The 27,748-nt window shown below is 40.5% G+C and overlaps 3 protein-coding genes across 5 annotated transcripts; 2 read left to right on the forward strand and 1 right to left on the reverse strand.

Moving 5' to 3' along the window:
* Window positions 1–11,735: 11,735 nt before the first annotated feature.
* On the reverse strand, window positions 11,736–13,231 carry LOC147854317 (chalcone isomerase-like protein 2). The gene is made up of 4 exons (XM_087331528.1): window positions 13,144–13,231; window positions 12,894–13,055; window positions 12,166–12,401; window positions 11,736–11,997 (listed from the first exon to the last, which is right to left on the reverse strand). The coding sequence occupies exons 1-4, from the start codon at window positions 13,229–13,231 to the stop codon at window positions 11,827–11,829; spliced, it is 657 nt and encodes a 218-aa protein (XP_087187654.1). The 3' UTR covers window positions 11,736–11,826.
* A 3,222-nt stretch (window positions 13,232–16,453) lies between these two features.
* On the forward strand, window positions 16,454–21,090 carry LOC147854318 (pentatricopeptide repeat-containing protein At4g13650-like). Its single transcript, XM_087331729.1, has one exon. It carries the CDS (start codon window positions 17,464–17,466, stop codon window positions 20,056–20,058), a length of 2,595 nt encoding a protein of 864 aa, XP_087187855.1. The 5' UTR covers window positions 16,454–17,463; the 3' UTR covers window positions 20,059–21,090.
* An 836-nt stretch (window positions 21,091–21,926) lies between these two features.
* On the forward strand, window positions 21,927–27,540 carry LOC147854319 (protein OSB2, chloroplastic-like). Of its 3 annotated transcripts, XR_015531061.1 has the most exons (8): window positions 21,929–22,376; window positions 23,033–23,171; window positions 23,396–23,447; window positions 23,527–23,609; window positions 23,806–23,926; window positions 24,637–24,755; window positions 26,913–27,174; window positions 27,271–27,540. XR_015531061.1 is itself a non-coding variant. In XM_087331590.1 (7 exons), exons 1-7 carry the CDS (start codon window positions 21,967–21,969, stop codon window positions 25,108–25,110), a joined length of 969 nt encoding a protein of 322 aa, XP_087187716.1. In that variant the 5' UTR covers window positions 21,927–21,966; the 3' UTR covers window positions 25,111–25,122. The 3 variants fall into 3 exon arrangements, 2 of the variants coding, with proteins under 2 accessions (XP_087187716.1, XP_087187715.1); XM_087331590.1 differs by lacking the exons at window positions 26,913–27,174; window positions 27,271–27,540 and adding an exon at window positions 25,066–25,122 and having other exon boundaries at window positions 21,927–22,376; XM_087331589.1 differs by having other exon boundaries at window positions 26,913–27,540.
* The last annotated feature ends 208 nt before the right edge of the window (window positions 27,541–27,748 follow it).

Genomic DNA, 27,748 nt, shown 5'->3' on the forward strand with positions numbered 1-27,748 from the left:
TATTTGATCTTTATTCCGTCCTCTGTTTAATGCATTGATCTTACTCGTGTAACACACTGTGTGTTCTGAATCAGATCTCCACCGAACGTTAACCAATTGAAACCTATCGAAATCGGAAATCCTTATCGCAACCACCCCTTTGGTGAAGTGATCCGGATGGACACCTTGTGTTAGTGGCTAGTTCGACCCAGGAATAACATTTGCCATTTCAGAGAGCGCCATGGGTGCAAGGTCGTTGTCGCTTTCGCTTGTGTTAGGGAGCTTTGGTGTGCTGGTGCTTCCTGTTTGTGCGCGTTTGATAACCTATATCCGCTTCTGCTCTCTGTACACTCTGTTCTCGCGAAATGATAACGCTTTTGCGATGTGGATGTTTTGTGACCCCATTTTACCGCTTTTTCTTGATTCCCGCGCATGCACGTCGTGTACCATAATAGGGGTTGTACGCTACATGGTGCGCTTTAAATGGTTGACGTCACCCCGTTTCAAGGTGTCCATTCATCATTATATATATATATATTTATTTATTTATTTATTTATTTATTTTAGTACGGAGAAGTGTTATCATATTCACGTAGTAACCGGCAATGCCAGATCCAGTTTAAGCGCCTCCTGGTTACCGTATATCTGGTTACCGCTCCCGGTTTCCACTCCGTCATCCGGTTGCTTGAACGGATTTTCGTGGCATCGGTCCATGATAAGGTTTCAGTCGGAAACCGTTTACCCACTTCTCTAGGATTTCACCAGCCAACGTTCGTAATTGATAGGACCCCTTGAATTCTCGCGTTATCCATTATGGTCCGGTCCACTAACACTGTAGTTTTCTCGTCATCTTGCCCATCTGGGTCTGGAATACCAGTACCGCCTTGCCGATCCCGAACAACTTTTCATTCCCCTTCCGGTGCCGGTCGACGAATGCTTTCCGCCGTCTTTGTTCGAGCTCCAACTAGAGTACAGAAACTATCCGGTGCTCCTCCAATTCGCACAATGTTAATAGCCGTAGTTTTTCCGATTCTTTCTCAGCATTACCGCTTCCAATCCAAAAGCTAACCGGAACTGTGTTGTCCGGACACTTGTCTTATATGTTGTTCGGTATGCCCATTGCGCGCTCTGTAGCTTCGTGTCCCAATCGGTCCGGTTTTCATTGACAATCTTCCGTAGAATATTATGAAGTGTCTTGTTGGTGGACTCCGCTAATCCGTTGGCATGCGGGTAGTATGACGTACTACGCTTGTGCACCAGTGTGTAGAATGTCGTTAAGCTCTCCACCACTTGTCTAAGGAAGTGACCACCCTGATCGCTAATAAGCCCGGTCGGACATCCATAACGGAACCAAATGTGCTCATATAGAAATTTTGTTGTCGATGCTACGATATTATCTCTGAGTGTTTTTGCTTCCACCCACTTTGTGCAATAATCCGTTGCAACAATAATATAGTGGTTGCCGATTCTCATCGCCGGTGGTTTGAATGGCCCGACAAAATCCAATCCCCATTTTTGGAAGGGATCCAACAGTAACACCGGCTGATGCGGCATCCTTGCTTTCTCCGTTGGCGGGCCCATTCTTTGACAGAGGTCGCATTCCCTTGCATACCGGATGGCATCTTTGTGTTGTGGGCCACCATAATCCACTTCTCCATATTTTTCTTGTCGTTGCGTCTCCGGCATAGTGGCCTCCTACCACTCCACAATGACCTTCCCGTAGGATTGCGTCTTTTTGTCGCTCTGGACTGCATGTCGCCAAATTCCATCGGCTCCTTTATGGTATAACGTGTCCTGTAGTAAACAAAAGTGATGGCTTTGTACCGCCAACCGTTTCCACTGGTCTCGGATTAACTCCTCTAGAGGGAGTCCAGAGATAAAAAAATGATGAATATTTGTAAGCCACTGGTCTTCGTCGGCCACCGTCTCATCCACCGTATTTTCCGCGGTTACCCTAAATAGTTGCGCATCCGGAAACTCGTCCCGGACTCCATCACCTACCTCCCTGGATTCTAACCGGCTCAAGTAATCTGCAACTGCATGTTGCACTCCCGGTCTGTGGTAGATGTTGAATTCGAACTCCTGAAATAGCAGCGTCCACCATGCTAGCTTGCCAGTTAAGGATGAGTTGGAGACCAAGTAAAGCAAAGCCGAATGATCCACGTGAAAGGAAAATTTTCGTCCCAAAAGGTAGTGGCGGAACTTTGTTACACTGTACACCATCCCCAAGGCTTCTCGTTCTGTCGTCGAGTAATTTCGCTCTACCTGCGAGAGCTTCCTACTGGCATAATAAACCGGTTGGTACCACCGTGGTTGGGTGAGCTGCATGAGAACGTTGCCAATGGCAATATCGGATGCATCCACAAACACGTGAAATTCCTTAGTCCAATCCGGAGGTTGTACCACCAGTGCCTGTGACAACATCTCTTTCAGCACGTGGTATGCCCTGTCCTCCGGCTCCTTCCATTGGAATGGGATTTGGTGTACGGCTGTATGTATGGGTGTCGCAAAATCAGCCAAATACCAAAGCATCCGGTTGTGCCACCGTATCTGACATAAAACCCGTCTTAGTGCTTTGGGATTTGCTGACAGTGGTGCTCCCAAATTTGCTTTTACTTTATCCAAATCGACCGCAATGTCATCTTTGCTCACAATATGTCCTAATAATGTTCCACTCGTCACTCCGAACACACATTTCGCCAGGTTCAAGCTCAACCGATAACCCCAACACTTCTTTAGACATAACCAGAGATGCTCTAGGTGTTCCCCTTTTCGGTTGTATACCGCAAAATCATTTAGAAACACCTACATGAACGTCGGGATGAACTCTCCAAATATCTCCATAATGATCCGCTGAAAAGTTGTTGGTGTCATCTTTAATCCAAACATCATTACTACCACTACAAAGACTCCCCATTCCGTAATGAATGATGTCTTCTCCTGGTCTTCCGGTTAAATCCGAATTTGGTTATATCCACTGAATTCGTCGAGAAAGCTATATACCTCATGGCTGGCTACTGTGTCCAGGACTCCATCCGTAAATGGGAGTGGAAACGTGTCTGTGACTGTTGCTGCATTTAATTTCCAATAATCCACACATACCCGAATTTTGCCATTCTTCTTGGGAACTACCACAATCGGGCTTAGCCATGTTGCCTGCTTCACCGGCCGGATAAAATCGACTCGAAGTAATTTGTCGATTTCTTCCTTTACTTTGGCCACATAATTCGGATTCATACAGTATCGTCTCTATGCTACCGGTTTTGCGTCCTTGCTCAGGTGGATCTGGTGTTGATATAGTTGGGGGTCAAATCCTCACATGTCTTCGTACGACCATGCGAATACATCATGGAATTATTTTAGTAGCGCCACCATTACCGATTTTTCTATCGATGGCATTTCTTTTGCCACATTTACCGGTTTGGACTCTTCCCTAGTTCCTAGGTTTACTTCCTCCAACTACAACGCTTTTACTCGTTGCGATACTGCCATTTCCTGGTCTAGGGCTTCTTGGGCCTAACGTAATTCCCGGATGGCATCCCGATCCGGTTCCTTACCGACTTCTTCCGGTTGCACGATATACGGGGTGACTGCTTCTGCAACATCTACTTCGAACAACGAGACCATCCTTGGGTGCTCATCGAGGTATCAATCTACCTCTTCATCGGCTAGCCCATCCAACATGTTAATGCTTTCGGCATACAATGGTGTTACGTCCTTGGTCGCGCCTGCTCGGGGTTGTGTCGGCACTCGCACCTTGGCTTTCCCTCTCCGAAATGTAATAATGTTTTTCTGTCAGTTCTGTTTTATATGCGTTGTTCGCAGCCATGGTCGTCCCAACAACAAAAGATATGCTCCTTGTGTGTTCAACCGCAGAACCACCACGGAAATTCGGAATGTATGTCCTCCGATTGTGACTTCCAAATCCCGGATTAATCCGGCTGGTCGGATCGAACTGGTATCTGCCATCCAGAGCCGGAACGGGCATGGGTCCCATTCTTGTATTCCCAACATATTGCATATTCGTTGGCTAATGACATTCACTCCCGATCCACCATCGACGATTGTTCTGGGTACCTTACCTCCCTTGACGATGGCTATGATTGTCGGGCTGCTGGTGTCTATCACTGCCAGTCCCTCTTCCGAATTAGAAAAGAAGACCCGAGCCGGCACAGAGTTTTGTGGTGCCAATGCTGATTTCAGGCCGTCGGTGAATCGGGGCACTAATTGCAGCAGATGGCCTAGTGGCAGCATAATCTGGCAGTCCTGTAATGCCTGCCATGTGGGGTTTTCGTTCATGGTCTCTATTGTTTCCTTTAGAAGCTTCATTTGTTCACATACTTCGGTGACGTTTCATTCGTTTGCCTTCTCTATCCATTCCATGGCTTGCTTTCGGATTCCTTCATGAGCCTCCCATTTGGCCATCTTTCCTTTTGACCGGGTGGTGACCTCCTGAATGTCCGTCACCTCCGCAATCACCATATTAATTGCCGGTTGTTTCTCATTGGTCTTGACCGGACATTGGTTGCTATAGTGTTTGTCTTGCATGCAATAATAGCAATACACCTTCTTTGATCGTGTTGTAGAGTGCCATCGTGTTGCAGGTCCCCCCAAGGTCATGCCGAATTCCGCTATCTTTGATTGTTCGGCCTCTACTTCATTCAGTCGTTGGGACACGTGGTTCGCCTCCCATGTTTGGAGAAAGGCGTATATGTGGGCTTCAGTGTCTGGGTCATCCCGATATTTCGAATACTGGTATGGCATGGTGTCGTCGTCTATCGGTTCTGCCAAAGGTGGTGTCGGTACCCGCTCCACCTGTTTCTTTGGTGACTCGGGTGGTGATATCGGAGCTCGTTCCTCCTGAGTCTCCAATTGGTTGTGTGGTGGTGTCGGTACTTGCTCGTCTGACCCTGTTTCATTAACCGGGGATGCTGGTTTTTTCGCTTCCGGTTCTGGCATCGGTATGTTTTCCGAATCGTTGTCTTCCAAGGTGTCGTGACTGCTTCGTTAATTGGATTGAGCATTGTGCTCCCCGTCCATATCCAATTCAATAGCCGAGAACGCTCCCAAATCTCTCTCGCCCGCCACAAGGGTCTGTAGGATGGATTTCGTGTCCCGCAAACTGCTCAAACTACTTCCTTTGTCTAGGTATGGATTGTGCTGGAACCGGAGGGACTCCTCCGCGGCCCGCCGTATCGCACTGGAAAAAGACCGATCCGACTGGATCTCCTCACCCGCCTGTTGGCAAGCCTCCCGCTTCCGTAGTCTCTCGGCTAGTCTTCTTACTCGTTCAGCGATTGGGTCGTTCGTTGGCCTAATCATCCATCCCCTCGCTGTTGGTTGCTTTTCGCAAGAATCGTGGTCGCCAAAACTGTGTTACTCCTGGGCCGGACTAGCCACTAACATAGGGTGTCCTTCCGAATCACTTCATCAAAGGGGTGGTTGCGGTAAGGATTTCCGACTCCGATAGGCTTCAACCGGTTAACGTCTGGTGGAGATCCGATTCACAACACACAGTGTTACACGCATAAGATCAATACATTAAACACATGACGGAATAAAGATTAGATAGACAATAATAACACGCTCTTATATTAATGTTCCGTCATTCATACAATGATATCCGGATCCTTTTATAAGCATCCGGTCTGTGCTACAAAACGGTGCCTAACCGGCAATTGGCTATGAATCAGTCCGGATCCAAATCGGCATACCTCTTCCAGATCCATCCATTCCTAACATAATTCTTATTTATTTAATTATACTCTAGGAACCAGGTCACCTCTTCCTCCTTCCATACTTGGCCGCCATTGGCCAACATTAAATATTGGGCTTTGTTTTCCTTTTTTTTGTACTTAAGCACTACTAGCACTACGCCTTGAGTTGAAAATGTAGTTTTCTCGCTTCTCTATTACTTCAAACATATCTCTTAAATTCACTAGATGCCATTGTGGAATGTAGAGGTTGAACCCCTAAAATCTTAGTCTCCATTGGGTAAACAGAGAACTAAAGTGCTTTAGCATGCAAAAGGCCAAGCTGACCCTACATTATTATTGTTGGACACTTGTCTCTCACAAGCCAACTACCCAAAGATGATTGTAGAGGAGGAGCAAATGAAGAAAGTCACATGTGCATCTTCAACCAAAAGCTTTTGATGTACACAATGGTGGCCACCCTATTGAACATCGTGTATTTCATAGCATTGACATGCCAATACATGTCAAATCCTAGAGGGCTATAAAACACATAGTATGATATTTAAAGGGCATAACAAATGGGTAACTTACATTCAAACTAAATGACACTTGTCAAACACAAGGATATATTGATTTTGACTATGTCGAACGCCTGGATAATCGTAGACCAACCTTTGGCTACATATTCACCTATGCATGACTATGTCAATGAACAAAACCAACCAAGTATGTATATCACAATATCAAAAGTCACAAAAGACACAGTATGGTTCACCCAACACTTTGTTCCCAACCTCAAAGCTTAACTATGAAAAGTAGAGCTTATTTAGCTGACAATGAAATTGATCTTCCACTCAAAGAAAAAAAACATAATGGTTTATTCCAATTCATATAAGAATGCATACATAATCAACAAAAAAATATTGACCTCTGTGAAGTGGAACACCTTCGACATTTTACAGCCATATTATCTTCGACATTTTACAGCCATATTATCTAACAAAGGGAATTTGAGATCGTGTCCATTTGTTGGGATGGCCTCTCTAGTGAATCTTTCACCCTTTCTGGAACAATTATCTTTTTGCTAGAAGCTCATTACTTGCAACTATTGCGGCAAAATCGGCCACCGCCAAGAGGAGTGTTGGAAAAAGAGAAGCGAGTCGGCTTCGACAAGCTGACAACTCACAAATTACACCACCAACTCCGAATACAACGACTATGGTGGGCTATTCGTAATGAGACATAGAGCAAACTCTATGATGGCCTCCGACTCCACGAGCACCTCCAACTTGAAAGGCATGTGGTTCGTCGACTCCGGAGCCTCACATCATATGACATCACACCAAGAATGGTTTCGTGACCTAAGAACGTTCAATCGACCCGACGTCATAGAGACGGGAGACTACCACACATCCCATTCGACACATCAGCAACGTTCCATTTGGCAACAACGGCCAAAATAATTGCATCAAGAATGTCTTGCACATGCCCACAATAACAAAGAATTTGGTCTCCGTAGGCCAAATCGTGGAGCAAGGCATGCAAGTTTGTTTCAACAACGAAGGATGCTTCATCGAGGAAGATGGCTAACTCATAGCTATGGGACAGAAATATGGCCGAATGTTCATTCTCAATTCGAACGAGGTCAAACGAGGTGAAATCAACCATGTATGCCAAAGGTCGCAAAACCGAGACAAGCATTGAGTTGTGGCACAAGAGAATCAGCCACATCAACCTCCAATGGCTCCGAGCTATGCAAACAAAGGGAGTCGTCATCGGACTTCCAACTGTCGAGTCGAAACGAGTCGACCGAGTATGCGAAGCATGTCCTTGGCAAACAACATTAACTCCCATTTCCAAAGGAGAGCTACGTAAGCAAAGGCATCCTCGACGTCATACATTCGGATGTATGGGGACCGGCTCAAATGCCGACGATCGGTTGATGCCGATACTATGTCACCTTCATCGACGACTACTTGCGCTACACATGGATCTTCCCAATGAAGAAGAAGAGCGAAGTTCTCGCCCACTTTCAAAAGCTCAAGAGCCAAGTCGAAAAAGAAACCAGTCGGCACATTTGATGCCTATGATCGAATGGAGGCAAGGAGTACTTCTCCGATGAATTCATCTCCTACCTCCAAGGTGAAGGCATTCGGAGAGAATTCTCATGCCAACACACACCCCAACAAAATGGAGTAGTCGAAAGAAAGAATCGGCACATACTCGAGGTAGCACACGCCATGGTGCATGAGAAGCACATGTCGAACTTCTATTGGCCTGAAGCAGCATCCACGACTGTCTATCTCATGAACCGGTGCACCACTAATGGAGTACATGAGCTAACTCCATACGAGCTCCTTGTCGGAAGGACGCCGATCCTATCGCACCTCAAGGTGTTCGAAAGCATTGTGAATGTATGCATCCCGAACAAAAACCAACAGAAGCCCGACGCAAAGTCGGAGAAATGTATCCTCGTTGGATACTCGTCGGTGAGCAAAAAACTTTGACGCTCATCTCGAGAGAAGAACCATGTCACTTGGCTCGGCTACAACGAGTATATGGCCCATCATTATGCCTTCCCGATGAATGTAGCGATCGAACAAGAGCCCAAGAGCTATATAGAAGTGGCTCGTGACCCACGATGGGTGAAAGCAGTCGACCCAAGCCTTTGTCATAGGCTTGAGGGGGAGGAACCAAAAATGCCACGAAAATGCCGACGTCGAAAGCCGCACAGAAGCCGACATTGAAAGCCAGATAACACCGAAAGCAAATCTGGATGTCGAACGCCTTACACTTGAGCTTGAGGGGGCGTGTTGAGATATCTAGCTCAACTAGACTTAGTTAGTTAGTCAACACATGTAACTTAGTAGTTACCTAGATAGAATCTAGTTAGTGTGTTGACCTTAAGCCTTAAATAGGATTTTGTACTTGAGTGGGATACATTGTAGATCCTCCACTCCCATGTTCATTTAATATAGGACTTACACCTTTGTACCTATATTCTCATCACACATGGGCACCTTTGCACATGAGATGTATATATACCTCATTGTGGGTATTTTTGTATTTGATGATGCTTTTTAATATAGTGAATCATCCCCCATCTTGTCTCGTTGTTCATAAGTGTTAACTTCCTCTCTCTCTCTTCCTCTCACACACATACACACACATATCACTTAATCTTCCACTTAACATAATCACATAATTAGTTCCTAATTAACCCTTGCTTAATTACCTAATTCTTAACATTATGTCATTATGTATTAATTTCAATCATTAAAATATGTTGTAGTGGTAATCGATCGGTTGTATAAAACATACATATATATGTGTATGAGGTCAATACCTCAATTGTCATATATTTGATATATGATTTGTGTCGTATGCATAAGAGGTCATTACCTCGATTGTGTATTACGTTCGCTTACATATGTTACATATGCATATGAGGTTAATATCTCAATTGTTATATATTCGATAATTTGGATATGTGATCTGTGTCATATGCATAAGAGGTCAAGACCTCGATTGCGTATTATGTTCACTCTTGTTTTTTTGGATGTTACGCATCCGTGAAGTTAACATGCTTAGCTTCATTGAAATAACATAAGATCTACAGACCGTTAACATTTAAACATTTATTGAAAAACTATTCAATTTTAGAAATTATCATTTCTGACACTTGTTAAATCTCAAAAAATCAACAAATTTTATATTATTTAAAACATGTGATATTGGTGTATCAAGTTTCTGAAAACTGCCTAAAATTCCAAGATTATAAAAGGAATCTATAAGTGGAATGCAAGATCCTTCCACTTGTGAACGTGAACATGTTGGTTGATAGACTAACTAAAATGGCAAATTTATTACTACTAAACCCACGGTAACAACTCCTGAATTGGCTTACCAATTTGTTGATGAGTTATTTCATTTTTATGGGTTACCGATGGATATTATGAGTGATCAAGATCCAAAGTTTACTAACGACTTTTGGACGCAAGTCTTTAAGAAGTTAGAAACTATATGAGCATGAGCTCCACGGATCATCCTCAATTCGATGGATAGGCAGAACGAGTAAATCAAATTATTGAGGAATGCTTCAAGCATACGTTGGTGCAAAGCCAACAAAATGGGAACGTTATCTCCCAATTTTGGAGTTTGCTTATAACAGCTCCAAACATATATCGATGAGATGTAATCCTTTTATGTTGATGTATGGTTTTCAGCCATGAGCCCCGATTGATGTTAATATACATCATTATGAGTTGCGAAGTACGCAAAACTTTCTTCGGGATATGCAAGATATGTTGCATATTGCACGAGATAATATAAAAACAGCTCAAGATAGAGTGCTTTTTTATGTCGCTCATAATAGGAAACCTTGTGTATTCAACCTTGGATAGAAGGTATTTTTACGTGTACCTCACAATTCTAAGACATTGTCTACGGGTAAGTGCGCTAAGTTAGCCCCAAGGTTTTGTGGACCTTTTACAGTCCCAAACACATTGGTTCAACAGCCTATCGTCCCGCTCTTCCTGATGGCATTGAAATCCATCCAATTTTTCATGCAAGTCGTCTAAAAGAACTTCTTGGTTCTGGCGACAATACAATTACAATTGAAACTCTGGTTACTTCTAAAGAATGATCTTCTAAACCACATATACCAAAGAGAATTCTCAATGTTAAAACGAAAAATTTGCGTTCTAAAATAATCCGAGAATTTAAAATTAAATGGATGGATAAGTTTATACAAGATGCTACATGAGAACGAGAAAATACTCTTAAAACTAACTTCCCTAACTTTTCAAGAGTGCAATGTTTTATAGAGGGGGATTATGTTACGAGCATGACTATATAATATCTCGTGCTAAGATTGTACGGTAGTATTCTATACACGTGAATAAAGTGTGAGGGTTAAACGAGAGTGTAAAGAAGGGAAGGATTACCCATTAAGGCCAAGTGCGAACTTGCTTGGGGACCTTAGGTCTGGCAATAAATATGAGGCCTAGCTACCCTCAGTTGACACATCATTCGACTACGTCAAGACTCTGCTCAAGTGGTGATCAAACTCTTGTAAGCAAGCGCGCCAGTACCAGGTACAACTCGATGCCACGACGGTGGTATGGGATGTCAGTCGAGGCTCATCCGTCTGGATCCCTTTGCTTAGGGTGGTTGGGTGGATCGACACCCTTCTTTCTCTCTCTCCCCTCTATTTTCTAATAATATATTTCCTTATCTCATGCTTACATTAGGATCTAGCTTACATCATCCAACATAAATATCTATATCAATAAAAAATCAATCATCATCATCATCATCATATATAAGAATCATTCACCTTTATTATGCACCACTCACAGGTCTAGTTCAAAGAAAAGGCGACAATAATCATGGTTATACTAGCAAGGAGTGTGTCATGATGGTTCATGATTAAAGAACAAGAAATGATGATCAAAGAATCTTTGATGCCTATTGCACTTAGAATTTAAGTTTTCGAGCTCATACGATACAATTGCTTCTTAGTCACGTCGTCATCAAGTTTTCATTTGTCTCCATGCGATTTTCGTATGTTCATTGTTGCCATATTCATTTTGGATTGTTTCCATCACCAAATAAATTATGGCATATTGTCATGATCTATATGTTCCTACCCATCAATGTTGAGATGAGCAATTAATAAGGCCTTTTCTCTCACTTTGTTTATTTCATAAGACTTGAAGATTGTTTGAGTGGGAGATATGCAAGAGTCGAGTACCATAGTTAAATTATATTTATTATTAAAAACCCGATGAAGCTTAATATATGATGTCCTAAATAGACATGGCATATTGTTTCTAGATTCCTCCACTTAATTTAGTTTCAATAGGTATCTTTAATCTTGATTATCTTTTCACTCATCATTTTTGTTTGAACTACAAGAGATGGTGATGCAAAAAAGGATACCTCTAATAATTGAAACCAATACAATCTTTTGCGATTTTTCTAAGATTTATTAAACTCTTGTCTTTTTTTAGGATTGAAACCAAGGTAGACTTGGAGTAAATTACAAACGTGCAAAAGTAGTCATGTAAGAATTCATGTCATTATCATCTAGAACATTGTAATGGACTACATGATGAAAATGGAATATATATTATTGAAGAGATTCAAATTAGGCGAGGTGTTGGCTAGCGTTTGTGGCAATTGACTCGAGAAGGGAAGGAGAAAAAGATCTCTCACCAATGATCCAATCAAGAACTTGATGAGCCACTTTCTCATTTTTCAAAGTGAAATCACACTTCTCGATTGTGTCATGCTTAATGTTAGGTTCGAGCACTGTCACCTGCACCATTTAGCAATCAAACATATAATCAATAAAAACGATTCAATATTTCATCACTACTAATGTTTTTTTACAACTTGATGAAGTACAAAAACAAGAAACAATTATTTATGCATAAAGTAAAATGAGCTTGAGAATGTCTTCCTATTACAACTATATATCACATACATTTAGTGCCTTTTGTGGTGACGTTGTCCAATGGAAGTAGATGGTTGTGTCTTGGACTAGCCAAGGCCTCTTGCGTTGAAAGTACTCCACCAACTCATCTAATGCCTCCTCCTCTTCATCCTCATATTGATCCAAATTTGCCAGCCTATCCCTTACACCAATTTGCAGTGGCAACGCAAATTGGCTCCCCTTCACCTCCTTAAATATCACGAACTTTACCAATTTTTCCACAGGTGCTGCGATTTCATGTCATTCACAAATATCAATATCTGATTTCTCTTAATAGTCTCCTTGCTATTGTTGTTTAAGACAATTCTAAATGAGTTTGATGTTTGGGCAATCTCTTTAGAAAATTTCCCCCTAATAATATCATAAAGACGTTAAATTCTCGACTACAAATTCATATGTGTATGCTTTCATGCTAGGTTCAAGGTTGTTCAGGATTTGACCCAAGCATAGTGCTCCATATGTGCAAAGTGGACAAGGTTAACAACATGGGGATTTGTAAAGTGGTGCCAAGTCGTGAGGTTGGTTCAAGTGAGCTAAACTGGAGATCCCTAACATTGTAAAGTTATGGGGTCTAGATGGCTAAACAAATTGGGTAACCTTGTAATAAGTCGACCTATTTTACGAATACGTTAAGGATCTAAGTTAGTTCTTAGGATGCTTGTGACTTGATCTAGAAACGACTCCTTACACAAAACTTCTCTCTTAATTGTAAAAAATACCATTGCAAACGTCCTTGAAAAATCCACTGTCTTCAGCAAGGAGGGCACCCTGATGCTTTCCCTTCCAACCATGGAGATGGCTCTTTAGTGTCTTCGTCTCTACATAGAGGGCAATGTCATAGAACTTGATTTCGAGGAAATGGATCTCTGTGCCGTACACACCTGATAACACACATGTATGAAATTAATCCAATTGCAACAAGGATAAAGGATAGGAAATAAAAAATCATTTTATCCTAATTGGGATTACCTTTCCCTAGCAAAGCCAATGATTTGGAGGAGATTGGAGAATTGATGGAGGTCTCGAAATGTGCAGTCACTGAGAGAACAAGAAACATGTCGATCATAATATCTCCAACGGTTAAAGAAAACAAATATAGAGGGAGAATGGGGGAGGGGGGCAAGAAGGAGAGATTACTAGTTGCAATTTCAAACGCGACAACTTCAAGCCCCTCGAGATTGTAAAGATTTCTCAAGGGTAGTATTGGAATGTGACAACGTGGAGCTCCTCAAAATTGTGAAGACTTCTCAAGGATGGTATTAGTAGAGCCTTTGTTGCTTGTTAGTTCTACAAATTACCATCCATTTCTTCTCCTTTATAGTGAGAGATCAAGTGAACTCTCTGAGTCTCTAATAACACAATACAAGTCTAGAAAGAATAACGATTCCACTTTGAACCAAACGCTTTAAAGTGTTTATATTTGACCACCATGTCTTTTTCCATAGCAATAAAGTACACTATTCTTTATTTCTCATATATTTTTTGTATTTATATCGATAAAAAAGGCTACAAAGACAAGTTTCAAGCACGCCAAAGAATCTATTTCAACTTAATGTATTTGCGAGTAGTTTAGGCTAAATGATAAAATATAAACTCATGAATCAACATTTGACATGAGAGTACATCAATTGAGCACGTTCTTTGAATTTGTGAAATCAATATATTCTAGAAGGTGGACTTAGCTAGCCCATAGTGAGCCTTTGTACGATTTACTTTAGAAGTAGAAGTTTCGCAATCCAGTATAAATACATATGCATGGAATCTAGTACCATAATACTTTGTTGTAAATATTTTGTTTTAGTATTAAGTTCTAAAATATAAAATCACCATATTCTAGAAACTGGACTTAGCTAGCCCATAGCTAGCCCATAGTGAGCCTTTGTATGATTTAATTTTCAAGCACAAGTTTCACAATCCAATATAAATACATATGCATGGAATCTAGTATCATAATACTTTGTTGTAAATATTTTGTTTTAGTATCAAGTTCTAATTCACAAAATCAATATATTCTAGAAAGCGAACTTAGCTAGCCCATAGTGAGCCTTTGTATGATTTAATTTACAAGGACAAGTTTTGCAATCCAATATAAATACATATGCATGGAATCTAGTATCATAACACGTTGTTGTAAATATTTTGTTTTAGTATCAAGTTCTAATTCACGAAATATAAATTACACCCATAAAATTCTAATAGAACCTCTTAAATCTCGGGATGCATGATAGAACATCAAATTGGAAGACTCAAAGGCTACGAAACTCTCAATTTCAAATTATAGACATGACTAATAGATCAAAGACTTTCCATCAATGCTAACTGAATTGTGAAATTTTATTTTACTCAAGTAAAATGGATTTCTCAGCTCCAAAGGTAAGAAGCCTACAAAAAAACCCAAGGGTCACAAAAAGTCATATTATGAGAAAATATCCTTTGAATCTTAAAAATGTTAGCAATTTTGGTTTAGTTAGGAGGGTGTCCATGCTCTATTAGTTATGCAAGGTCGAGCTAAAAGGAGAAAAGTCTCCGAAACAATACTATAAGAGACGAAAGGAAATGATGGATGGATATAGAAAGGTTTATTATATTTCTGTATCAGGGGGAGGCATCCGTCCATGAACTAATGGGGTCAACATCTACACATACATACAGACTCCATGTAAGGTTGTGTGAAGGCTCATAACAAGAAATAATGCAATGCACTACAATTTATAGGGGCAGTTCGGAGAATATTGCAGCTAGACACCCCCTTACGCAATGACTAGCGTACATTGGGCATCCCTGACGAGGTGCTCATTACCTTTTGGAAGAGTCTCTAGTGTCTCCACATGCCGGAAAAGATAAAGTTTTTTTGGTGGCAAATCGGTCATAATGTGGTTCCCCTTGGCGAATGGCTAGGTAAACGTGGCGGCCCGTTAGGCTGCCCACTTTGCCATTCACCTATTGAGACTCTGAGGCATTGTCTGTGGGATTGCCCTCAAGCTCAAAAGGTATGGGATAGAGTGGCTCGCCTCCTTGCGGCATGTGAACTGGAAGGAACAACATCATGGAGTGTTGCGGCATGGCTTGATTACTCCATTGATAAGTGGACGGACGCCCTCAATGCGGATAATTGGTGCTACGTATGCATGAGAGGCAAAATCGCAGGCTTGACCCTGTGGTATGTATAGAAAGCGCATTGCCTAAAGGTCTTTTAGGATCTAGTGTGGCCCCCGAAGGAAGTGATAATGGACATATGGTTTGCGCTTATCAGCTACTTACGAGGGCAATTGGACGAGGTTTGTAGCCATTCCAATGACGTGGTTACTGCTCGTTTGCGCTTTTGGCAGAAATGGCGGAACACGCCTATGGTGACACAAGGAGGAAGTGGCCCGAGGTGGAACTACCAGCCCCCACGCTAGCTGTTTCCGGCTCACTTACCCCCCTCCCTTTGTTGTCGACCCCAGGAGGTGTCTCGTACTAGTCATCATTAAAGGGCACCGTTTTTAGCTATAGGTACTTACATTAAGTAGTCAGTCCAAAAGGCGATGTAACTAGTCTCATTTTCTTGAACCTGATCGGAGGGAGATTCCCTGATCTATGTATAAGCCTCCTTGTACAGTCTCTCTGTAATAATCCTTCCTAACTAATGGGAAAGTAGCTTCATTTTGGAAAAAAATAAAACATAAACAAAATACCTCTTGATTCCTAACCCAAGTGTTATAAACAATTTGGGTGTTTACAAGGGGCAGTTCCAAGAATAAAGAAAACCTCTTGAGTCCTAAGTTCTAACCTTAGTTAAGTCCTAAACTGAGTAGTATGAACAATTCATGTGTTTATGGGGGCAGTTCCAAGAATAAACAAAACCTAGTTAAGTTCTAATCATAGTTAAGTTCTAACCCTGGTTAAGTCCCTACTCTGGTTATGACATGATACACAGATTTTGGCGGGTTCACAGTAGTTCTAAGCATTTCAACAATCTTCCTTTGCTTGCACATGCAACTCCCTGAATTTACCACCAAGGTAATTGTCTCTTTACAACAGGTTTCTCCATTTTACTGTCCTGTTCTCTTTTGATCATCAAGAGATTGCTGTACCTTAACCCTGATGCTCCCCCCTTTTTGTCTGTGGTAACAATGAATAAGTTGGAGGATTGTGTTGTTTGTTTTGCAAACCACTCTGGATTTCCTTCACATGTTAGCCACATCCATTGCAAATGAGTGGTGGATGGAATGTGATTTGAAATTTTGATGGATGCTCTCTTTATTAGATTCAGGACATTGCAGAAACAGGGCTTGGGAGATCATTAGATGGATCAGTGGGATGGGTAAATAGATATATTTTGTAACTGGCCTCAAAGATCAAGTATGGAGAATGGCAGTAAAGGAGATGTTTTCATCTGATGTCATTCTTTTTCCAGGAGGCTTGATCAGCAGTTCTTGATGCTCGAGGAATTTGAGTATAAGTGTTGCAACTAAAGCCTCCACATCTTATTATCTCTCTCAGAGATCAAATATGATGTACAGAACAAAAGGACAATGTGTGTTTGGAGACTCGATAACTGATTCCTGATTCTTGAAAATTTTAGCGATCTATAATGTGATACATTGAGACACCTGAATAGTTGGAAAGCCCGTAGATGACTACCATGTGTTGGGGTTCTGGGACAATTGGCTTAGGTCTACCTGAGGTCCATGTACGACTCTAAGTTTGTGATGAGTGGCAACACCTGAGGGAGCATGAAGGTCAAGGTCTCAATAACTGATTCCTGATTCTTGAAAATTTTAGTGATCTATAATGCGATACCTTGAGACACCTGAATAGTTGGAAAGCCTGTAGGTGACTACCATGTGTTGGGGTTCTGGGACGATTGGCTTAGGTCTACCTGAGGTCCATGTACGACTCTAAGTTTGTGACGAGTGGCAACACCTGGGGGACCATGAAGGTCAAGGTCTCGATATATAGAGTAAATTCCTTGCCGATATTAATAGGATGGGTGGAAATTCAATTATATTGGATCTTATCTCCAGTTGGTCACATTGGGAGAGAAAATTTTGTTCCAATAGATCACAGATAATGAGGTTAGGAAAGCAATTTCCCAATGTGATTGAGGCGTGACCACTCAAGTAGAGTGACATTAATCTTGCAAACTTGTGCTGGGAATAATGTGCATAGCGAATGAAACTCCATGCCAGAGAAAGAAGATGAAAAAGAAGTTGAAGAGAATCCTTTATGAAGTATACGATGAAGAGGAGGAACTAGAGTCGATCAATCAGTAACAGTGGAAAACACCATAAACTTCAAGAAAGTATGGCGGCACCCATTACACTTGTAGCCTTATTAAAGAATTGTGCCAAAGAAAAAGATCCAAGTAAGGGTAATAAGATACACAATGATATTGTCAAGAGGGGTCTTCTTGAAAAGAATATATATGTTGGTAATGCATTGATCAATATGTATGCAAAATGTGGATTGCTTGAAAAGGCACAACAAGTGTTTAATAAGTTGCCAGCTCCAGATGTTGTGTCATGGAATACACTGATCGCAGGATATGCTCAACAAAGACATATTAAGGATGCATTGTATTGGTTTGAAATAATGCAGCGGGAAGGTATCTTGCCGAATGATGTCACGTTTATTTGCATATTGAATGCTTGTGCAAGCATCAAGGGAGCTCACAAGGGCCGAGAAATTCATGCTGAGATTGTAAGAGGTCAATGGTTAGAAAAGAATAGTGTTATTGGCAATACACTGGTAGATATGTATGCTAAATGTGGCCTTCTTGGAAAAGCCCATGAAGTGTTCAATGATCTTCCTGTGCAGAATATAGTCTCGTGGACGACATTAATTGCAGGATATGTTCAAAATGGGCATAGTGATCAAGCTCTGAACTGTTTCGATCAGATGCAACTCAAAGGCCTCATGCCCAATGCAGTGACCTTTGCATGTATACTGAAAGCTTGTGGTAGTGTAGGAGCAGGGGAAAAAGGCGAGGAGGTACATGCCCAGATCATGAGAGAAGGTATTTCAGTGAAAGATATAGTTGTTGGACATGCTTTGATAGACATGTATGCAAAGTGTGGCTTGCTTGACGAAGCACAAGAGATTTTTAGGGAACTTCAAGCTCATGATGTTGTCTCATGGACGTCACTAATTGGGGGAAATGTTGAAAAGGGTCATGCTGAGGAAGCATTGAACTGTTTTGAACAGATGCAACGTGAGGGTGTTTCTCCCGATACTGTTGCTTTCGCATGTATTTTGAAAGCTTGTGCTAGCATCGGAGAAATTAGCAAAGGTCACGAAATACATTCTAAGATATTTATAGGAGGGTTTCTGGAGAAGGATACAATACTTGGTAATGCATTAGTAGACCTATATGTGAAACATGGTCTCCTAAGAAAGGCACAAAAAGTGTTTGAAAAGCTGGCTATTCAGGATGCTGTCTCTTGGAATGCACTTATTGCAGGATATTCCCAACATGGATATTGTGAGGAAGCATTGAACTATTTTGAACAGATGCGACTCCAGGGACACTATCCAAGTGCAGACACGCTTGCTTCTGTCTTTCAATCTCACGGAACCCTAGGAGCATCTCAGAATGGACAAGATCTACATGCAGAAATCGAAAAAGATAGGTTTCTCATAAATGACATTGTTGTCAGTAATGCATTGGTAGATATGTATATGAAGTGTGGCCTTATTGGAAAAGCACAAGAAGTATTTCACAAGATTTCTGTTAAGAATGTAGTGTCATGGACCGCTCTAATTACAGGCTACACTGCACATGGGCATAATGAGGAGGCACTGAGCTGCTTTGATCAGATGGAAAATGAGGGCATCTCTCCAAATATGGTGACTATCTTCTGCATCTTGAAAGCATGTGCCATTGCCAGAGCTGTAAACAGGGGCCAAGAGATACATTCTTCGATAGTGAGAAATGGTTTGTTTGATAAAGATGTTAGCATTGGCAACTCCTTGATATGTATGTATGCTAATTGTGGCATGTTAAACGAGGCACAATCAGTGTTCGATAATTTGCATATTCCGGATATTGATTCATCTAAAGCCTTGATTGCAGGATATGCCAAATGTGGGTGGTTTGTAAAGGCACAAGAAGTGTTTGATAAATTGCCTGTTCGAGACGTTGTCTTGTGGAATGCACTTCTTCTTGGCTATGTACAGCATCAGCACAGTGAAGAAGTATTGAAATGTTTTGAAATGATGCAACATGAGGTGTCCTCTTTGGATATAATCACCTTTGCTTTTATGTTGAAATCTTGTGGTAATATAGGGGCAGTGGGCAAAGGCCAAGAGGTGCATGCTAAGATTGTGAAAGGTGGATTGGAAGAAGATATGATTGTTGCCAATGCATTAGTGGATATGTATGGCAACTTTGGGATGCTCATAGAATCACAAGCAGTATTTGACAAGTTGTCTGTCAAAAACATGGTGACTTGGACTGCGCTAATTGCTGCCTATGCCCAGATCGGACAGGATGATGATGTTATCAAATTTACTGCTCAAATGATTGGAGAAGGTAATGAACCAGATGTGGTCATATTCACTATTTTGCTGAGTATGTGTAGTCATTCTGGCCTGTTGGATGAAGGTCAAATGTGCTTTGAAACTATGATTATGAATTACAGCATCATTCCAACCTTAGAACACTATGCTTGCTTGGTTGATCTTTTTTGCCGCTCTGGCCAATTATGCAAGGCTATGGTGTTGATCCGAGAATTGCCATTTAGCACTAACCTTTCGGTTTGGCATACTGTCCTTGGTGCTTGCCAAAAATGGGGAGATTTGAACCTTGGTAAGGTGGCCTTTGAGAATGCAATACAGCTTGATGAAAAGGATGGCACAGCTTATGTCAGTATGAGTAATCTCTATGCAGCTAAAGCTTGAAGTCTTACAGAGCAAAACAAGAAGCAAGAACAAAACTAAGTTACATCTCATGATTATGATATCCAATGGAACAAAAAAACTTGCTGAAACCAAGGACAGGAAAAATGTGTCAACAAGCTTGATAGACAAATCTGTCAAGGATTAGTGAGGCTGGCTTAATGGTTTGAATCCTGCCTATTAGCCATAGGAGTTGAGCTCAACTCCGAACCTGTTCCATCAGCAACAATCAGCAACTAATGTATTGTCAACAAGCTTGAAAGAAAAATTTGCGCAGGATTGAGGTTGGCATAATGGTTTGAGTCCTCCCTACTAGCCATAGGTAACAACCTCAACTCCAGACCTGTGGCATTTGTGACAATCTATTCACAAAGTAACGAGGATTGTATATGAAGGTGCCCTTCTTAATCACTAGTTAACACACTTCGTCTCTATTTGAAGAGTTTGTGACTAGAGCATTGGTATAGTTCGGATCGAAATGAGAGTAGCATCATAGGACTTGGTGTGGTTCCCTTCAAGACTCACATAATGGATGAATTCATGGCACAAGGCAAGGAGTCTAGGCTTGTGGACATCTCAAACTACTAAACCAATTACCATAAGCTCCAAGTATGGATGCTAGTGCAGGTGCAAGAATAATCTCAACGTTAGTGGCTTGCTGTGAGGTTAAAGATAAAAGGAGAAAAATCATACCCTTGATGTGGGAAGGGCTTAATGTTTAGAGTATTTCATAGGAAAAAACTCTAATCGACAACTGGATTGTTGTGTCATGACCAAATTTATTGGATGTCATAAAGCCAGCGGGTTAAGTTTTTTAGACAATACATTATGTGCTAAAGCAAAATGTGAGCATAGTGGATTGTCGATGTAAGCCATAAGTTATTATAGCAATTGCTGGGTACCAATTGAATTTCAAACATGGTGCCATAGTAAAGCTTCTGCTTTGCAATATTCCAGCCATGGGTTTGGTCAAAGTCTCTAGCAATGCGTTTGATGTTGCCTTATAATTTTAGTTTGAGGTCAACCATGAGTAGTTGCCTTGATAAAATAAATGTATCGATAACATCGAATTGACAATAGTAAGGGAGCATATACCTTAAAAATGCAATGCTAAAAGAAAACCCATACATTGCGATATTCATACTAGACTCAAATAATGCCACAAACAATATGCCTTATATGCATCTTAGCTCTTGTGGATAGTTGGTGTGGTCTAGCATGCATCCATGCCTCAAAAGGCTAATGGAATCCCTAAGGATCATCTGTGTGCTCATAGCATGCCTTGCCCATTGATTGTGCAAGCATGTGTTTGCAACAATCGAGAAAGACATGATTGCAACATTTTATTAGACGTCCATAAGTAGGAAATGAAACACGACGAGATTCGAAGTTGTGATTAGAAGAAACTAGCTCATCAACCTGCGGACCCCGTGTTTCTCTTTACAAGATCCACGATGCCATGCGCTTCTCTGTCTGTTGCAACACTGTTGAGTAACATCATTCGAGATGATGCATTTTGTGGGTATTATCTCCATGGCGAAAGCCAAGCAAATTGTCGAGTCCACGAGGCATATCAAATACCACCATAGATCACGTATTGGTGACTGAAATGTGTCACATGCAAATGTATCAGATACTGGTGTGGTGATTCCAAACCCTAAACCCTAAACCCTAAACCCTAAACACTAAACTCTAAACCCTAAACCCAACATCGGAAGGTCATCAATGATCATGGTGATGGTTTTGTTGGGTGAATGTGGAGGAGAGAGGGTCCTATTTTTGTAATAACTGAAAACAAGAGGCCTATTTCTTGTACAAGACATTTCCCCGAAGTGTTTGCAGCATGAAGTTGTGAGAGAAGAGAAAAACAGAGGAGCAGGAGCAGGAGCAGGAGGAGGAGGAGCAGAGCACATGGCCATGGCGTCCTATGCCTCCCCTCACTGTCCTTGCCACTCTTCTCCTGCCCCCTCTCCCTTCTCCATTGTGACGAAAACAGGGATCCTTCCTTCCCAACCAAGGTTCCATTCCCTTGCCTCCGCTCCTTCCTCGCCGAAGCTTCACCGTCACCACTCGTTCCAATCGTTCAGCAGCGCTGCCAACGGCAAAAGCCCAGCCGTCTCCTGCTCATTACATGGAATAAGCGTAGGTTTCCCGAAACCAGAAGTCATCGAGTGGCAGAAAGATCTCTCCAACTCAGTGTCTCTCATCGGTACTCTTGGTAATAATGTGGTGATCAAGTACCTTGACTCTGGAAAAGTCATGGCTCATTGCATTATTAAGGTCAAGCGCTCTGGCATTTCTGCTTCCAAAGATGACAGTGTGTAAGTTACAGTTCTTCTTTAACCCTATACAATTGTGGATGTCTTTGACTTATGCTATTCATCATGCAATAGTGTATTGATGTATATGATATTCATTTAGATATTTGATTGTTTTATGTGTGGGCATCTTGATATATGCTATTCTTTGTCGATGTCTGTTTTGCAATGATGTCTCGATACATGCTATTCAATGAAGGTATCTGTGTGAAATGTTATCTTTATAGGCTATTTACTGGCAATTTTTGTGTGCAGTGATGTCTTGATATGTGCTGTTCATTGGATATCTTTGGTAATTACTAATTATGAAGGAATTCTTGATTCATTCAATTTGTTGTAGTTCTTTGCTAATAATGAATAATGTTTTGATATTTGCCATGCATTGTAGATGTTTATATGTAATGAATGCTATCTTGATATATGCAATCGGTTGTTGATATTTGTGTTCAATGAATGCTGTCTTGATATATGATCCATTGTTTATGTTTCTGTGCAACGAATGATGTCTTCATATATGCTACTCATTGTAGACTTTTGTATGTAATGCTTGGCTATGTGTATGCTGTCTACTGTTGTATATGTTTCTTTGCAAATGCTTGGGGATGGCTTGATATGCTGACTCTAACCATTTCCCATTTGTTTGAAAACAACGCATACAGTTTTTTTGTACAGTTTTGGGATGAATTAGCGGAGATTGCTGCAGCACACCTAAAGAGAGATGACCGTGTTTGTATTACGGGCTCAATATGGATAGAGAGTTACTTGGACAGCAATGGTGAACAAAAGACCATGTGCAAGGTATGTAGGTACATAATTGGAGTTCATCTTTCCAAGATGATGATTTTAAAGCTTGACTATAATGCATTTATGCGTCATTTATTTTCGTCTTTGTGGTTATTGCTCTTTAAAATCTTATTTTTATAATATTTTGATGTAATTTTTTTTTTCTTTTGAATCTGGATCCATTGAAATTTGTATTTTTTTGTGAGTATATGTTATGAAAGCAGATTTGTGCTATACAGGTAGTAGCCAGAGATTTGAAATTTGTTGGCGATGACTATCGCAATGAGAAAGGTAGTGCCTTGAGATTCTGCATTCAAGTTCAGTATCTTTTTATTATCAACTATAGTCTGAATCTTGACTGAATTTGCAGGAGGCCAGAAGCTGAACATTAGTGAACAGTGGGAGGATTACTTTGAGAATCCAAAGAATTATTGGGATAACAGAGTAGATAAAGTTAGTTCTGTTTTCTACGTTTTTGCTTTAATCCTAGTATTTTCTGGGTTTCAGAAAATTAAGGAAATTTGTACACAAAGTAGGAGAGATTTTGGTGTCCACAAACTTCATATATTTTTCTTGGTTTCTGTAGAGATATTTTGTTTTTTATGGAATTCATTATAAGAAATTCGTTTGGTTTTGGTTCGTGTCCCAGAGAAATCCTAAAGCTCCTGATTTTAAGCATAAGATTGATAATACTGCACTATGGATTGATAGCAAATACACTCCAACATGGGTTAAAGATCGACTTGAGGACTTCAATATTGAACGACAAGGTGTGTATGCATTTGTGAATAATTTTAACTTGTTTTACTCAAGGTGGTTTCATATTAAAAAATTGAGTCATGTTTCTTTTGAAATGGAAAACAGTAATATTGGCATCTCTATTCATATTGCCTTAAGGTTCATCTTGAAAAGAATGAAGGTTTCAACGTTTTTGAAAGAAGACAAGAAGAAAAAGGTGCATCAATGTGTTTCAAAGAGAACAAAATCCACCACATTGAGAGAATTGATAATGACAATAATGATGACGTTTATATATTACACCCGAAGCCAGCCTAAATGAGCATACGGCCAAAGGACATTGCAATGCATTTTATCTATCATTTCTATTTCAGAAAAGGAATATCTAGTGACTCAGTGAGCTAAAACTGTATGTTTGAAAGCAAATTCTTACTGCTGCACTGTCCAGAACTCTCAACTATAGTTTTGTTTCATTCTCTGTAGTTAAGTATTTATTTCAGGGATACCTTGGGATATTGTTTTTGGATCACTTTTTTATGTAATATAGTATTTGAATATACCATGGGTCACTGGCTGACCGCAGATGTACTTGAAGTTTGGTGACGAGGGAGGTTTAGTAATACAATATAAATTGCAATAGTAAAGTGCCTTATTGTATTTTGTTGAAATATATGAAGTTTGTGACCTTCAATTTTCTGTTCTTGTTCTGACCATGTGTCAAATTTGTATGCCTGTTCAACAGATGATGGATTGGAAGTGGCCTTTACAAAAAAGGGATCTCCTGGTGCTAATGAGCCAGAAAAGTTGTGGCAAGCTTTCTTTGCCAATCCATCTGATTGGTGGGACAATAGATATTCTAAGGTTGGTATCTCCTCCAAAGTCATTACAAAAATGTACTCATTGTCCATTGTGCACGTGCATTTGACTCGTGCAAGTTCCATGAAGTATATAAAGGGGTGATACAGCTTACAAGAGTTGGACGAAGAGAGCCCATATATTGGTTGATTTACTGCTATATTGTAGCATGAATGGCATTTAAGATGCATGAGATGGTAAATGATGGTGGGTCATCATGATCAGAACTTAGAAAGTTGATTGTGTGTGTTTGTTGTCGACTTTGTAACATCTACAAATGTACTAGATGCAATAGTCCTGGATCTCATTGTCATAGGTAGAGGCTCCACAGACGTCTGATCTCCATACATCTCTCGACTGACTTTATCATATGAGCTGAATGGGATAGGCATAGCCTCCAGGTAGTTCTTATAGCCATAAATATCTATCTTCTCTTTCTCATAGACAGGAAAGAGTACGTTACTTGATACAATAACTAGAACTGTTTTATATCACCCTTGTTATAAGTCTGTAAGCTTAAATCCAGGTTTGCCCTCGTGTTAGTGATGTGTTTCTCCAGAGAAGCTCTCAGCAGCATGCCTCTATAAATATTGTTGGTCAGCTCTATGAAAGCCATTCTGAGGGATTCTGAGGGAACTATGAGGAGAAACGAATCCAGAGGATCATGAATGCCATAAGGATGGAACCAAATGGCTTTGTAATTCCATTGTCAAAACCTTCATTTATCTTCGTCAACCTCTTGGCACGGACCAATTAACATGACTGTGTTTAGTGTTGAGATTATCACCAATCAAGATAATTTATGTTATTATATATAGCTGAGAAAAATTGCACATGGGAATGGGGTTACCAATTTAGTGCACTATCATACTTTGGGTCCAGATCCGCAATGCATGCCCATTGCTCATTTAAGATGTGCCATATATGGTGTGAATTAATTAGTGAAAAGTGATAATATTCTTATCGAAAAGTTTCATATTTGAAAGTTGATTATCCAGATTTGAAATCATTCTGTAAACACATGCCCCCCTCCTTGAAAAGTCTCTATTGATTGCTGGGCATCTTCATTATGTATGTTTTATCCTGATTTCCATACAATGCCAGGAAGTTGTATATGCTTTGTCCTTTTTAGGTTTTACATTATTTTTAGCCATCTTATTGAAGATAATACCTGCATGTGAAGATTACATATTAGAGAGAAGGGTAGTGTGATGAGGACAAGAGGTGTCATGGGACCCAACAGTACATAATTTTAGCCATCTTATTGAAGATGATACCTGCATGTGAGGATTACATATTAGAGAGAAGGGTAATGATTAGGACGAGGTGCCATGGGACCCAACAGTACAAAACAATTAAAGCCAGCTATCTTCGCTCTTATACAAGAGGACACTCTATTTAGGTTAGCTTGTTTCTATACTCTGTTATTTGTGCTAGACATGTTCCCAATCCAAACATATGGATTATTCTTTTATTAAACTTGTTGGATAGCTTTGACGCATCCCAGAAAAGTTATGTCTGATATGGGCTTTCGTTGAATAGATTGCCATTCTTTCTCTTTACATCCAGTCATGTCCATCATCTTGTCTCAATGCGTAGTCCATGTGAGTTCGTTTGAATAAGACCTATGGCCCTTCTAGCTCATTGTGGTGTTATGTATGCAAAGCATCCTAGATTTATTTGTGCCCAATAGTACTGAACTTAGATATTTTATAGAGTCCCATTAATATGGACTTTGCTAATACCCTTATCTCTATATCTCCAGGTATGTCCCAACACTTCTATGCATTATAATTTGATCATTGCAGGTCGTTTTACTACATGAGTTTCTTCACCCACTATTTAGCAATAAAGATGAAGCTTCACCTTTCAATCAAGTTTCTCACCTTATTTATACGAGTCACCCAGATTATTACCATTGTTGTATTTTTGCTACAGTATTAATACAACCCCATTTTGCCTGACATCCTCTAGTTTGAGTGTGGGTTTCATCGAGTGTTCTCTATTTTAGTTTTACACTGTCTTCTTATAAAGGAAACTAGCTGTGAGGGACATTACCATAGAGTTTCATGCATATTACACAACGTATGATTTCCATATATGAATGTCTATTCAAATACAGCCATTTGTTTTTATTTATATGTTCAAACTTTCTGCACGCAGAAAAATCCAAAAGGTCCTGATTTCAAGCATAAACAAACCGGTGAAGCACTGTGGATTGAATCTTATTCCAGCCCAAGTTGGGTAATGTCACAACTGGATGCCTTGGATAAAAAGACCAAAAGTGCAGGTGCTTCAAAGAGCTGGAATGATAAAACCAGCTTTGATGAGGATGATCTTAGCTTCTTTTAGAAGGCTGATAGTAGGCAAATGACACAAAGGGAGGGAATCAAACAAAGTGGAATGTGTTTTTAATAGCTGAAAGGTGCAAAAGATAATTTCCTGTCATATGGAATGTCAATTGGCTTTCATTTTAGCTCCAAATTGTCATATCTTGAGAGAATTTTTTAATACATTTCAGTTATCTTTCCTTCACTCCTACCGAATGGATGCGAGATTTGGGGACATGTTCTCTTGCTGCTCAGGGATTTGTGAGAAGAAGTATATGCTGTGCCTTGTGTACTAAACAAACTGAAGGCTGTTTGCAATTTTCATTGCATAGCGGAGGATTGAATGGTATAATCACTTTGTTTGTAAAGCTATGATCACTCAAGAGGCTTTATAAAATTTTGTATGATTTTATTGAACCTATGATAACGACCAATGGAATGTTGAGAAATTAACTTTTTTATACCTGCATTTACCTGATGGATTGCATCGGCCATTTCCCACCTCATACTCCCGTTCCAACTTAGATAATTCATTCTAATGCATGTTCCAATTTTAAGATTGGAAATGGTTTTTATTTCTACCATGTGAGGTTTTAATTTATGCACCCTTTTCATGGGACTTACATAGTCCAAACACTAGAGACATTTGAACCGAAAGTCTCTTGGTAA

This window comes from Azolla caroliniana, unplaced genomic scaffold (assembly GCF_043228905.1).
Source record: "Azolla caroliniana isolate FFs.n. ecotype wild unplaced genomic scaffold, voAzoCaro1.0.p SCAF_15, whole genome shotgun sequence".
Classification (NCBI taxonomy): Eukaryota; Viridiplantae; Streptophyta; class Polypodiopsida; order Salviniales; family Salviniaceae; genus Azolla; species Azolla caroliniana.

Bases quoted from the DNA above. Each gene is read 5' to 3' on its own strand.
- LOC147854317 (XM_087331528.1), bottom strand. From the start codon at position 13,231: ATGTTTCTTGTTCTCTCAGTGACTGCACATTTCGAGACCTCCATCAAT. The intron at 12,402-12,893 runs GTATTTTTTACA...ATGAAATCGCAG, and splicing joins TTTCAAGGACGTTTGCAATG to CACCTGTGGAAAAATTGGTA. The intron at 11,998-12,165 runs GTATGTGATATA...TAAATGGTGCAG, and splicing joins CACCACAAAAGGCACTAAAT to GTGACAGTGCTCGAACCTAA.
- LOC147854318 (XM_087331729.1), top strand. From the start codon at position 17,464: ATGGCGGCACCCATTACACTTGTAGCCTTATTAAAGAATTGTGCCAAA.
- LOC147854319 (XM_087331589.1), top strand. From the start codon at position 21,967: ATGGCCATGGCGTCCTATGCCTCCCCTCACTGTCCTTGCCACTCTTCT. The intron at 22,377-23,032 runs GTAAGTTACAGT...CAACGCATACAG, and splicing joins GCTTCCAAAGATGACAGTGT to TTTTTTTGTACAGTTTTGGG. The intron at 23,610-23,805 runs GTTAGTTCTGTT...TTCGTGTCCCAG, and splicing joins GGGATAACAGAGTAGATAAA to AGAAATCCTAAAGCTCCTGA.